This window comes from Cervus canadensis, chromosome 32, assembly GCF_019320065.1.
Source record: "Cervus canadensis isolate Bull #8, Minnesota chromosome 32, ASM1932006v1, whole genome shotgun sequence".
NCBI lineage: Eukaryota > Metazoa > Chordata > Mammalia > Artiodactyla > Cervidae > Cervus > Cervus canadensis.
Window position 1 is genome coordinate 37599950 of NC_057417.1, and position 14252 is coordinate 37614201.

The 14252-nt window shown below is 54.7% G+C and overlaps 1 protein-coding gene across 1 annotated transcript; it reads left to right on the forward strand.

The window, feature by feature from the left end:
- Positions 1-7698: 7698 nt before the first annotated feature.
- Positions 7699-9808, forward strand: LOC122433370 (zymogen granule protein 16 homolog B-like). The gene is made up of 4 exons (XM_043456226.1): positions 7699-7757; positions 7843-7924; positions 8150-8255; positions 9342-9808. Exons 2-4 carry the CDS (start codon positions 7870-7872, stop codon positions 9637-9639), a joined length of 459 nt encoding a protein of 152 aa, XP_043312161.1. The 5' UTR covers positions 7699-7757; positions 7843-7869; the 3' UTR covers positions 9640-9808.
- The last annotated feature ends 4444 nt before the right edge of the window (positions 9809-14252 follow it).

The following is a 14252-nucleotide window of genomic DNA, read 5'->3' on the forward strand; positions in this document are numbered from 1 at the left end:
TCAGGCCCAGTTCCCTTCTGTCCCCTTTGCTAATAAAAGTGTATATGTTCAAGTTGACACCTTGCCGCACTTTCAGTGGCCCCGGGTGGCTTCCTGGACACCCTCATGGTCACTCGCGTCCCGTCCGTTCCAAGACGACTCCTTAACTCCTAAATCATCGTCCACCCATCTGTGCTATGCGGGTTTTGGTTGCAAACAACAAAACCCTTTCAGGTTAGTTCGATCGGAAAGATCATTTATGAAAAGACTCTCAAGAGTCTTCTCCAGCACCACAATTTGAAAGCATCAATTCTTCGGCGCTCAGCCTTCTTTATGGTCCAGCTCTCACATCCATACATGACTCCTGGAAAAACCATAGGTTTGGCTGGGGAGGCTTATGTCAGACCCAGTGTTGTCCTGGGCAGATGAGACCAGGGATCTCCCTCTGGGCCAGAGTTAGTCCCCTGAACGTGGAGAGGGCAGGACGGAGGAGGAAGGTCCTGGGAGGGGGGCAGTAGGGCCCAGATATGTCACCAGCCCTGTTTGCCCAGGTCTGGCCCTCAAGACACTGTGTCCCCCACTGATCCCTTCCAGGGACCCATACGGGGACCTGGGCCTGGCCTGGCCAGGAGTCTATAGAGCCAGCAGGGGTGGAGCCCAGGAGCTTCTGAGCCGATACCAGGAAGATGGGCAGGCCTGCCCTGCAGCCACATGTGGTGAGGGGACCTGGGACAGGGGAGGGGGTGGGTGTGGGGGTGTGATCTCTGCTTTCAGAGCTGATGACCCACGAGTGACCCAGACAGACCTTCTCGTGGCTGGGAGGGAGGGGCATCTAGTCGACAAATAAATGAACAAAACCAAGAAATATTCACATCTCCCCTCTTTTTTCAGGATGGCCTCTGAGGGCTTCACACCCCTGTCCTGGGGGAGGAGGTCTCCCACACACAGTGCCCACCCAGCTCTGGCCCGCCCAGGCTGCTGTGCAGTTCGCGGGCAGCACCCCCTCCCGGCCACGAGAGGAAGTTCCCACGCCAACCCTGAGAAGTGCTGGGGGCAGAGCCAGAGGTGGTGCCCAGCGCCCAGCCCCCAGCCCAGCTTCAGGTGGGGTCCCCCGGGCTGGATGATGGTGCTCTCCCTTCAGAAGGAGCAGCAGGCTGCAGCCAGCCACCACGACATCCTCACTCCCCTCAGTATCCACCTCTGAGAATCTCACCTGAGACTGGTGGGCCTCTCAGGAAGCCTCTTATCTGAAGAAATAGCCCCCTCAGGCCATCAGGAGGCCCCGTGGGTGGCCCCGAAGGTGTTATTTTGATTTAAACATGTCACAAATTGTACGGCGGCCTGGGAGACACACCCAACTGTCTTCTAAACTGGAGGTACCAATAGTATGTTCCCACCAGCTATGAATGAGTTCAGCTTCATTTTTTATATCTAAAAATTAGTACCTTTCCTACAGATGGTTAGAATAAAATGAGTTAACTTATAAATGGCTTAGAACAATATCCGGTGTAGGAGAAGCAAGTTTCCCTGGTGGCTCAGTGGTAAAGAATTCATCTGCAATTCAGGAGATGCTGGTTCGATCCTTGGGTTGGGAAGATCCCTTGGAGGAGGAAATGACAACTCACTCGAGTATTCTTGCCTGGGAAATCCCAGGAACAGGGGAGCCTTACAGGCTACAGTCCATGGGGTCGCAGAAGAGTCAGATACAAATGAGTGACTGAACAACAAACATAGAATAAGCACTATGCATGGGCTCTCATCACCACCACCACCCCGACCACCACCATCATCACCAACATCACCATCGTCACCCTGTGACCCAGCCAGCAGGATTCTGAAAGGAAGAGAATGCCCAGCTCCTGAGGCCCCAGTGTGAGCACCAGAATGACCACCTTACTTCTCTTTCTCTGGATCGGTTCTGGAACAGCCCAGTCTTCCTCAGCCGTGGCTCCATTTTAGCAGTGGTTCCCAACATGTGTACCATGGAATGTTATTTCCCAGGGCTGTGAATAGACTTCATTTGTAAAAGGATCCTATGATCACCGACGTTGGGGAAAGTTAAATCTTTTAAGAGATTTTTTTGATGACCTAGGACCTATTAAACAGAGTGAAGTGACTCAGAAAGAAAAAAATAAATATCGTATTCTAATGCATACATACAGAATCTAGAAAAATGGTGCTGAAGAACTTATTTACAGGGCAGCAATGGAGAAACAGACATAGAGAATAGACTTATGGACATGGGGAGTGGGGAGGAGAGGGTGAGATGTATGGGAAGAGTAACAGGGAAACTTACATTACCATGTGTAAAAAGGGGCTCCCTATCAATCTCGAGGGGTGGGATGGGGAGGAAGATGGGAAGGAGGTTCAAAAGGGAAGAGATATACCTATGGCTGATTCATGTCGAGGTTTGACAGAAAACAAAATTCTGTAAAGCAATTATCTTTCAATAAAAAAATAAAAAATATAAAGAAAAAAAGAAAAAATTAGTTTTTCAGAATAAAAGTTGTAATAATAAAAATTTTTTTGTTGCAGAACTTTCCAATGACTTTTATTTGCTAAAATGCATCAGGAATCTGAAAGAGAAAATATGGAGGGTTGCGTTTCCCACATTTCTTGACCATAGAACCCTCACTTGTGAGGGATTTCTCAAGGGATGTGTGGATGCTGCCCCACCGTCTCTAGGGCCAGGCTGAATCTTCGCAGTTCCCTTCTCAGGTGGATTTTTCTCCAGTACAATTTCCTTTCCTTTCTGCACCTGTCCCTCCCGGGTGCCCCATCTGACACGAGGGGGCGGTAGTGAGCTGAGATCCGGCTGCTCAAGCCGGCCCGGTGTTTATCTAGAAGTCAGGAAATGGCACAACATTGACATTTTCCTATTTTACTAAATACAGCCAGTAGATGAAAATACAGCGAATTGAGGTGCCTGAAACAATGCTCATTTCCATGCACTCATGTCTGTGTTATGACAGCTCTGGGCCCTGCCTTCCCATCGCCCTCACCCTCATTGTCATTCACCAGCTGCCCAGGTTCCCTGCATAGAGTCCCTCTTCACGGGGGTCTCCCTTTCTGTCCACCTCCAGGAGATCTCTCCGCTACAGAATCCGATGGCAGAGCCACCAGGTCATCTGACTAATAAAGAGGCTTGTTTTTCCTTTTAAAGTGGGAAGCAGATCAATGGCTTGAAGAATTGGCACGTGTCCTGTCTGGGGCTGCTCATCACACCCCCACCTTGGGCAAATGTTCAGATAATGGGGAAAATCGCTCTGTAGAACCGGACTTCTTAGCAAAGTAAAAGTAGCTTTATGATGATTATCAAAATAATGCCTTCCTGTTAGAAAATAAAAATCAAAGGAGCTCAAAGAAGAGACTTTAAAAAAAATCACCAGAGCCAAACTTGTAATCAGTCTCCTAGTGTTGGATAGTTGAAAAGTTGTTGTCATTAAAAACGATATCTTCAGGAAAACCTTAATTTATAAATTCAGCACACCTTCCCAATCACTTTCACTCGTTTATTTATTTGGCTGCACCAGGTCTTAGGAACGGCATGCAGGATTATTTAGTTGTGGCAGGTGGGATCTAGTTACCCGACCAGGGATCGAACCCAGGCCTCCTGCGTTGGGAGCATGGAGTCTTAGTCATTGGACCACCAGGGAAGTCCCTCTCATTGTTTCTTTCTTTTTTGTTTTCATCATTTCTTAGGATAACTTTTCTGTGGGCGCAATGTTTTAGCCAAATGGGCTTCACGTTTGTAAGGTTTTTAAGTTGTGAGAAGGTCCTCAGTACACTCCCCCAGGGAAGTAAGAGAACCCACTCCCCACATTGTTCCTGACCCTGAGAACCTCCAATTTCATATCTTTTGAGAACTTATAGGTTAAAAATGTATCCCATTTAAAAAAGAACAATCATCTTTACTTTGTAAAATTAGTACAATCCTATTTAAAAAATGGAAGCGGTACGAAAAAGAACAGAGGAGAGAATAGAAAAATGTCCTAAATTCCACCATCTGGAAGTGACCCTAGTTTTGTTTGAACATTGTTCCAGAAATAGGTTTGGAAAGACAAGTTCAAGGGCAGGCAGATGGAAGGAAAGATAAGCAGGTGGGGCACATGGAGACCTGCTTCTCTTAGACACTTCCAAACTCTAGAAAACAACACGATATGTACAAACAGAGTAATTCGCCAAGAATGCTGGACCCCAGCAATTCTTAGTTGGTGAAGCCTCTCAAAGATATAAGCAGAGGCTTCCCTGGTGGCTCAGTGGTTAAGAATCCGCCTTGTAATGGGGATTACAGGGGACACCAGTTCGACTACAGGGGACACTGGTTTGATGTCTGGTCCGGGAAGACCTCATATACAAGGGAGCAACTAAGCCTGTGTGTCACAACTACCAAACCCACACGCTACAACTACTGAAGCCTGCACGCCTAGAGCCCCCGCTCCACAACGAGAGAAGCCACGGCAACGAGAAGCCCATGCTCGCAACTACAGAGTAGCCCCCGCTTGTCGCAACTAGAGAAAGCCAATGCATAACAATGAAGACCTAGAACAGACAAAAATAAAAAGTTAATTAAATTTAAAAGAGAGAGAGGTAGGCAGATGGGCTTGCATTGACGTGGGTCTAGGGGCTTGTAGGCAGGATACAGTGGATCTGGGGTTCATGAGAGGCTCTCAGAAAACCTCAGGCTGTTTGGTTAACTCCCTGCAGTGGGTTGGACCAGAAAGCAAGCCCTCACCAAGAACTGAGTCCCTTGGAGCCTTGATCTTGGACTTCCAGCCTCCAGAACTGTGAGAAGTAAACCTCTGTTGTTTGAGGCCCTCCCCCTCCCCCCGGTCTGCAGTATTGGTTACAGCAGCCCAGGCTAATTGACACACCAGGTGAAAAGCATTTGTGTCAGGGCAGCCTCGGGGAATTGAACCTGGAGATCTTGCCTCAGTCAACCTGACCCTTGGGTGGAGGTCATTTTATTTTCAGCACTTGCACTAATGGGACTTTAATTACATATGAGATCAGACAAAAACGTATGGCCAGGCTACCTGGCATTCCATTAAAAGTACTGAGTTTCTCTGCTGAAAGCTGGAGATAAATGTTTTGCTTAGAGCATTCAGTGAGATCTTTAAATGAGTGAGTAAAGAGGGAGAATCGAGAGCTTCAGAAATACACAGCTAAGTTGTCTCTCCGGAGGGGCCACTTGGTGTGGCAACAGCCCCCCAAAGGCAAGCAAGGGAAAGTCGTTCAGTCGTTTCCGGCTCTGCAACCCCATGGACTGCAGTCCGCCGGGCTCCTCTGTCCGTGGGATTCTCCAGGCAAGAATCCTGGAGTGGATAGCCATTTCCTTCTCCAAGGGATCTTCCCAATTCAGGGATGGAACCCGGGTCTCCTGAATTGCAGGCAGAGTTTTTACTGTCTGAGCCACCATGGAAGCCCCACCAGGCACAAAGGCCAGCTTTGGACTTCTCTCGGGACCAGGACAGAATGCCCCTTCCCTTCTTGATCTCCCCGCTACCCTACTCAGCAGGATCTTCCATCTGATTCCTGGGGCCTCGGACATCAGATGGGGCCGCCTGCAGAACCCAGCATCCCCTACCCTGCCCCGGGAGCCTGAGCCTGGGACGCAGGATCCAGCCTCCAAGCAAGCAAGGCAGGGGCTCCCGGCTGAGGGGCCGCAGGGAGGCGCCCACCGGCCCTGAGTGCGCTAGGGCCGAGGCCTCAGTCGGTGTCCTGGGGCTGCAGAGGACAGCGGGGAGGGAGGCAAGGGATGTCAGACCTGACCCGCCCCCAACCCACATGCCAGTCGGCCCAGCATCTGCCCCAGCTGGGAGAAGGGGACCCAGTTGTTCCGGGCTCCTGGCAGACTGAGATCCGGGGCACGCCCACAGAGGGGATTATGGTTTCAATACTCCTAAACCCCCTCGTGCGCAACTCTGATCCCCAGGGACAAAGGGCCTGTGTTAAATCTCCCCAGTGGGCTCAGAGCCAGCACTGGGCCAGGGTGACCGAGGGGGCGGGGCTTCCAGCGTAGGTGTGCATGTTGCACATGACCGTGCAGGGCAAGTGCAAACTCCTGGGTGTAGGGATAGCCGGGCAAATGTTAGAAGGTGCATCCTGTGTTGCACACATGCATTTGTAAGCACGTGTGTGCATGTGTGCCCCTAATAACCACGCGCCTGCCATCTATGATAATGTGCTGCCCATGTGTCCTCGGGCGAGTCCCGTCACCCCTCCTCGTCCAGGCCGGCAGCCAACACTTCCTCCAACTCCCACCCCAGGTACTGCATCCCGGAGTCCCAGCCAGACAGACCCTGCTTTTGAGCTCACACCCTGGCAGTCTGCAGTGAGAATGAAGCCTCCTAACGGGCAGCTTTTTCAGAAAAAGTGCCCGACGCTGGGCTGGGGCAGGAACACAGGCCCCTTTGTGCCGCCTCTGGGCCCCTTCGCAGCTGTACCTGCCGGGGTCCTAGGCCTCCTGCATCTCTGCCTCCCCAGGAGGGTCCGGGGCCCCGGGAGGGCTTCTCTGCCCCCTGCAGCTGGCTGGCCCTGCCCTTCCCCAGAGGCACCATGTGGCTGGAGGCCTCTGGGGGCACGTGTGGAGCTCTGGAGTACAGGTGAGGGCCTCACCTTTGCCACAGGAGTCGGGGGGGTGCCTGAGCCCTAAGGAGCCTGTCCAGGGGGACCAGTGCAGGCCTGGAAGGAGGGGCCAGCTTCTGGACAAAGCTGCCCTCTGCTCCACGTGTGCCGAGGTGCTCGGTTGTGTCCGACTGTTTGTGACCCTGTGGACTGTAGCCCACCAGGCTCCTCTCTCCATGGGATTCTCCAGGCAAGAATTCTGGAGTGGGTTGCCATGCCCTCCTCCAGGGGACCTTCTTGACTCAGGGATCAAAGCCATGTTTGTGTCTCCTGCATTGCAGGTGGGTTCTTTACTGCTGAGCCTGCAGAGAAACCCAAAAGGGTGATAACACGTGTTTGTTGGCAATGGCATTGACATTTCATGAACTTTTCAAATCTCACATTCTTCTTCTGAATTTCTACTAATCATTTAAAACGTAAAATGTATTCTCAGCTCACGGATTGTGTAAGAAGCAATGGCAGGCGGGACTTGGCCTGCGGATCAAAGTGTGCTGACCCCTGGCCCCGGGTCATGATGTAAGTAAGGGAGGTGGCAGCTAGACAGGGCCTCCACCCCGACACCAAGCCCCCAGCACGACCATCCCGGTGAAGCTGGAGTCCCCGGCTCCTGGCAGCCAGCCCTTCCCCAGGAGGCTGTGCACACACCAGGCCACTATCTGCGCCCCTTCTCCTTGTCATCACGGGGGGTTCTGGACCCTGAACCCAGTTCGACATGAGGCAGGAGCCCTGGGCCCCACGAGGCTCTGTGGGCAGCTACCCTGAAGCACCCCTGTGAGGCTGACCCTCTTTGGTCAACTGGGAAGGGCTCTCAGACACCTCCCCCACCTCTGAAGTCAAGGTCAAGTGCAGGGGCCTAGAAGAGAGACCCAAAGGTGAGAGGAAAATACCGGTCATTGTCTCCTTGTATTTGTGTAGGCTGCAGGGCCAAGACAACCACAGAGCTCATCCGGGAGCCTCCCCCTGGATGGCTCTGGGGATTCCCCCAGGAAGACCCCCTCCCAGCTCCTTCCTGCCCCCTGCTGACCCCTTTGCTCCTTCCTCCTGGAGGAGGGCCCATATGGCTCAGGAGGGTATAAAAGGCCCAGTGGAGGACCTCCAGGCACCAGCAGACTCCCAGCACCAGGACGGGACCACAGGACTCTGCAGCCCAGGTAAGGCCCCCCCCTCCCAGGCTTGGTGCACGAGGTCAGGGGAGGCCCCTCTCTGAGATGGGATGGGCTGTCCTCTTCCCCCCAGGAGCCCTTGACTCTCCAGCCAAACGCCATGCTGCTGTGGCTGACCCTCGCCCTCCTGTGGAGCCCCACCTGCTGGGCACAGCGTAAGTCTGGCTGGGGGTCCCCCCAGCCCATCCCCCTGGAGGCCCCGTCCCTCCCCTCCCTCCGTCCAGGGCTGAGGTCTGGGCCAGCCCTTGTCACAGATGGACTCTGCTCTCAGGCCTGCCCCTTGTCTGGAGGGGCTGTGTCCTCCTCTGGGCAGAAACAGCCAACATGTCACTGTGTGTTTATTTTTTTTCTCTTCCCCACCTGGTTCTTTCATCTAATAGAGGTGTATGGGCCTGGAGGAGGTACCTATTTCAGTACCTCTAGAGATTTCCAAAACAATATCACCGGAATTCGAGTGTTTGTAGGTCCTCTGGGCCTAATCAAGAGGTGAGTAGGAGCAGGGCCTGAAGCCCCTCACTGCATCCCAGCCCCTGCCCCCGTCTCGGGAATCTGGGGAGGGGGCTGGTCCCTCCTCCCAGCACCCTCACTGGGGTCCTGATGTCTCCTGAGTCAGCTGAGGTCTTGGGGTCCTGGAGCCCCCAGCCAGCACCTTTTGTCTGTCCCTCTTCCTCTGCTGTTTCCTCCCCTGCTCCCCAGCCCTGTCCCCTCCTCTCTCCTCCTGCAAGTCCGGCCTCTGCTTCCTGGGATGACCGAAAGGGAGGGGGCCTTCTCCCCACTGTCTCCTTTCAACCCCAACTCAGCTCAACCGGAAATGGTCTCTCAGTTTGAGAATACTTATGGAAAAGCAGAAGTTCTGCCCAAGTTAGGGTCAAAGAGAAAAGGAAGGAGGACCGCTAATTGAAAAGTAGAAGCGTAGCGGCAGCAAGTCCAGAGTCTTCCCCTAATGGTTAAATGAGGGCTTTGCTCCAGGCCTGGGGTAGATATTTGCTCTGCATTTACAGGGTCCCAGGGACCTGGGGAGAAGGAATGGGCCAGAGCAGCAGGCACCATGGGGGCCAGTGTGTGGGCGGGGCCAGCGTGTGGGCGGGGCCAGGTGAGGAGGGGACACTCTGGGATGGACACTGAGGTGGGGGAAGGTCACAGATACGGGTCACCTGCTCCTGGGACCCCCACCTGGTCTAGTGCAGTGACTGGGGCTGCAAATGCTGGGCCCGGGGTCAGCTCCCCGCTCTGAGTCGTGAGACCAGCTGCACCTCCTGAGGGCCCTGGTGACTGGGCACCTCGGGGAGCTCTCCTGATGGAAGATCTCAGTGACTGCTCCACAAAATCACTCTCACACTGCAGATGAGCAAACTGAGGCCCGGAGATACTGGGTAACAAGCCCCAAATCACAGAGCCTGAAAGTGTCAGAGCAGGGGTTGAGACCAGGAAGGCAAAAAAGTCATGTGCTCAGGCCTTTATGCTGCAGTGATAGGCCTTGCTGGTGACATTTGAGGGGGGGCAGTGTTTAGAGGATTGGGGATTTGCGGGTCACCCATATCCTGGACCTTCAAAGCTCCCCCTTCCTCTCAGTATCCAGGTGAGATATGGCTCTTCCTGGAGTGAGAAATACGGAGCCCCAGGCGGGACACCTCAGGAAATCATTCTGCAGCCAGAAGAACACATTACAGGAATCTACGGCTCCTATAGGAGTTTCCTCCGCTACTTGGTCATATACACAAACCAAGGGCACTGGTTCCCATTTGGGAAGGAAGTTGGCAACACCTTTGCTGTCTTCCCTGATGACAGTGACAAGGTGCTCACCAGAGTCTACGGCCACTACAGGCTTCTGGGCATTACCAGCATTGGCTTTGAATGGGGTTATCCTTGATTCTTAAACAAATAGCACCTCAACCGAAGAGAAATGACCATTCCTGAGCTCCCAGGTCTGATCTGTGGGTTACCCTGCCAAGGCCATCTGGTTGATGGTGGGTACAAGGCGGCAGGGACCTGAGTGCAGCCCTGAATCAGAATCCACCAATAAATCCAGCTTCTGAAGCCACAGTGGGTCCAGGGTGCTCTTTGGTCTGGGATGTGAACAAAGCCTTCTGAGCTCGTGGGGACGAGGCCTCTGGGTTGGAGCTGTAGGAGGAGGCAGGAGGGGGTCCGACAACCCAGGGCTGGGTGATTCTGACAGGATGCAAGGCCTGCCCATGCAGACCCTGGCTGATCCCATAATCTCTGAGGATTTGGGACTCCCAGAGGCCCCATCCCGGCTCTCTGCTGCAAGGCCATCCAGGGAGCCTGAGCTGTCCAGGCTCAATTCCAGGATTCTCTGAGTGTGCAGGGGCTTGGGGAAGCCACTCAATCATTCATTCACCCATTCACTCACTCAGCATACAGTTGCCAAGGCCTGGGCCACAGATGGATCCTTGGACACCAGAGAAATGAAGAGCCCAGAGATCAGCCAGGGGCTCCCCATGAGAAGTGGGTATAGAAGCTGATGGAGGCAGCTGCCTGTTGCAACTGCACTGATAGTAACAGGTCTAGCGCCTTGTGTTCAGGCACAAGCCCATTGGAGGGTGTGCTTCAGGGAAGCCTTCCCAGAGGAGGCACTATCTGCGCTAAGTATAAAGGCTGAGTGAGAGCTGGCCAGGAGGGGTTAAGGGAGGGAGGCCTTCCAGGCTAAGAGATCAACTCAGGAATGGCCAGAGCCAGACATCCCCAGGACCCCACTTCTTGAAAGGCGGGCATCTGTTATAGCCCGAAGGGAAAGGAAAGCAGCCCCCAGGCCTGGCACATTCTCTCAACACCTCCATCAGACTGCAGCAGCCTGCCCCTCAGCCACGGTGCAGAGGCCGCCCTGTCCCCCCTCAGCTCCCTGCCCAGCAGCCCTAGAGGGACAGGACTTCTGCTTCCCCATTTGCAGAAGGAGACAGCACAGGCCCAGAGGGCACAGAGGCTCTGCCTGTCACACGGCACTAGTGGAGGAGTCGGGATTCAGGGGGAGGAGGTCTGGCTGCAAAGTCTGGGCTCAGACACCCAGACCAGCGAAGGTTTCCAGACAGATCCTCATCTCTTTGAGGAGATCCTCACCGACATGTTCCTCTTCTCTAATTTTAAATTTAAATGCCTGTTGAGGGTCACTTGGGCTTCTCTGGTAGCTCAGATGGTAAAGAATCTTGCCTACAATGTGGGAGACCCGGGTTTGAATCCTGGGTCAGGAAGATCCCCTGGTGAAGGGCATGGTATCCCACTCCAGTATTCTTGCCTGGAGAATCCCATGGACAGAGGAACCTGGCAGGCTACAGTCCACACAGGAGGGTCACTTTGTGGTTTTAACCTGGAGTCTGTGGGGAAAATGCAGGAATCCATGAACTCAGATGTGGAAGAAAGCTCTGATGTTTTCATCATCTTCTATGGAAATTTCATCTTTCCTTTGGTATAAAGGGTACTTCAGACCACTCTTTCACATCACCTGTGACCTTGTCATGTAAATTACAGTCCTCCCAGATAGCTTGAATTTCACATTCAGCATGACTTCTAAATTCTGGCTGTTTGCAGATTTGCCTTTCTGGTTTTTTTTTTTTTTTCTTTTTTTTTTTCCTTTTTGTATTTTGGCCAGGCCTCAAGGCACAAAGGTTGGTCCCCCGACCAGGGATCGAACCCAGACCTTCATAGCGAAATCCCAGTCACTAGGCCACCAGGGAACTGCCAGATCTGTCTCTTCCTGAAGCAGTAATAGAGGCACAGGGGTTCACAGGACGCTTGTGAGGCACACATCAACAGGTGTATATGAAACTGCTTTTCAGGACATTCCCTTCTTTCTGGTCAGGGAAGGCAGAAGGAAGGATCCAGAAAAGGCAGCAAGGCAGCAAAGGCAGCAAAGACTCACAGGAGAGTTTCTCCAGCCTCACACGTGGCGGAGGAGGCTCTCCAGCTTTGTCTTCACGGCTTCCTGGCGTCCTGTTTGCTGAGGGCTTAGCCGGCTGGCAGCTCTTCTGCATCCCCTCCCCTGCGGGCGGGCTTCCCACTTGCCCCCAGGGGGTGGAGTGGGGGACAGCTGTCCTCCGGTGAGGTGCCCTGGGAAGGTGGGTTGGATCGTGCTGAGATCCGCATGTGCCCCTTAGCTGGGGGACGTTTGTAAGAACCAGGGACAGGGAGGAGACCTAGGAGCAGGGCGCCTGGAGCTCAGTGGGGTCTCTGCAGATCCGGGGTGAAGGCGTGTGGCAATGGTGGTCGGGCTCAGGTCTTGTCCCCAGGATTCTGCCTGGCCTTGGCCACCATGTCCCCAAAGCGCCTCGGGCAAGGTGATCAACCTCTCCCAGGCTGTTCCTTCAGATACGGTGGGGAAAAAGCAGTGACGTGATGTCACCAGGGTTCAGACACTTGGTCTGGAGGCCTCATCCGAGTGATACCTTATTCCAAGTCTATGGAAGGGGCAGGGGTTTTAGATTTGTAATTTACACAGGAAATCTACCAAGAGCTCAGGCAACTCCACCCAAGTGAGGGAAGGGTGGGGCCTTCTCCCACCTTCTCTGCAGCCAGCCTCTGTTGGGCCATTGTTTCTGTGTCTCTCCTTGGGGGTCACCTCGGGTGGAGCCTGCCTGAATTCTTCCTTCCCACGAACCCAAAGCCCCCGGCTCTGTGCATCTTGGGTGTTTCAGAACAAACATTAGTCCTGGAGCGGGGAGGGGGTTGCTAGGGTAGGGAGGGGAGGCCGGTGAGTCTGCGTCCCTCCCAGCGTCCGGCTGGGGTTTGGGGCACACTGGAGCCCGGGGTCAGGAGCCCCCAGCAGCCTGGACTGGAGTCCCCGCAGTGGACGCGCTAGAGGCGTCGCCCGGCGGCCGCTTTCCGCACCCGCGCTGCGGCACCAGCAGGGACGCCAGCCGCCGCCGGGTACCGCGCGATCCCGCCGCCCAGCCGCCGCTCTGGTCAGTCCGCCGGCCGCCTGCACCGGCTCCTCTGCCTTTCGGGAATCAGCTTCAGGTGGGGGTTGGACCCTGAGAAGCTGTCCGCGCAGTCGGCCCGCCGCAGTGACCGGAGCCGACGGCTCCCACCCCAGGAAGCAGGACCCAGCGAGGCCCAGTCCCAGATCCGCCCCCCGCGCGGGGCTTCCTCGCGGTCAGGTGGGCTCCGATCACCTGTCGGGACCGGAGGCCAGGTGACTCCGGGCTGGTACCAGTCGGCAAGGCCAGAGCGACGCTAAGTGCCCGCATTGAATAAGGGTCCTGCACGCAGGTGAGCACGCCTGGTTCTTGTTCCCGAGGGCAGTGGTTCCAGGGGCCCCCAGGCTCACTGTCCCCAGATGCTAGCCGCTGGCCCGCGCACCGTGTGAGCCTCGCATGCGGATCACCCGAGATGCTGAGGACCCGGGCAGCGTCCCCACCACGCGTGACTCCGTGGGGCCTGGAGGATGCCTCGGTGTTTGCTGTGGGAACCATGAAGGAATCCCTGAGAACCGGCTCCTGAATGTGGCTGGACTGTGCCCGGGCGTGGGCTTTGCAATAAACCCCCACAAGGGCCCCCCACCCAGTTGGCACCCTGCCCGGCCCCCACACCTCTGCCCCAGCTGCCTGCTCTCCTCCATATCCTCCTCTTCTCCTGCCTTCCTCAGACTAAGGCAGGGCCTGCTGTGAACATCAGTTCTGTCTCTTCCATCAACCTCCTTCCATCAACCTTCCATCCTGACCCTCCTTTCCCCAACCAGGAGACACTGTCAGGCGACCCCCTCCCAGCTGCCAGCTCCAGAGGAGGTGGGCACCAGAAAAGGGGTCCAGTCTCCTCAGGACTGAAACAGATGTCCCTTTTAGCAAGTCAGGGGCAAGGAATTAATTCTGCAACAGAAAGGAGCTAATTCCCAAGTGCCACTGGTGGAAGCTATTCCTGTTGAAGAGTTTTGTTTGTGTGTGAGCAGTTCTCCTGTGATTTGATTTATTCCTGCAGTAGTGGATGGATGGATGGATGGATGGGTGGAAGGAAGACTAGCATTGATCCTGAACCCTCATGGGGTCAGACCTAATGCCCGGGGGTTTCACAAGTGTGATCTCATTTAATCCTCACAGCCCTCTCAGAGGGGAGAGAGGCTCCTATCTTCAGGAGAGTTGACGTACTACACCCAGTGAGCTGTGGGATTAAACCCCCCACCGCTCTGCCCCCACATTCAGATGTCCGTCCAGGGTCCATCGGGTGCCCTCTGGGGAGAGACGTCCTTTCCTGTGTCCCCACACCCCACGTGCCCACGCACTTCAGACTCCCACGACTCGGGGTCTCCCTGCAGGTTTCCTTCTGCTGCTCTGGGAACTCAGGGCCAAGACCCTCAAGGGCCTTTGGCAGAACCGGCCTGGTGCCCGTGAGCTTCTTCTCGGCGGTTCCAGAAAGTTCAGAGACCAGGCACATGCCACACCTGAGCCCTGGGGTCCAGGCTGAGGGAGGGGCTGCTTATCCTGGGCTTGGTTCCTGCTCTTCATCTGGTCTGTGGTCAGATGTCAGCCTCACGGCCTT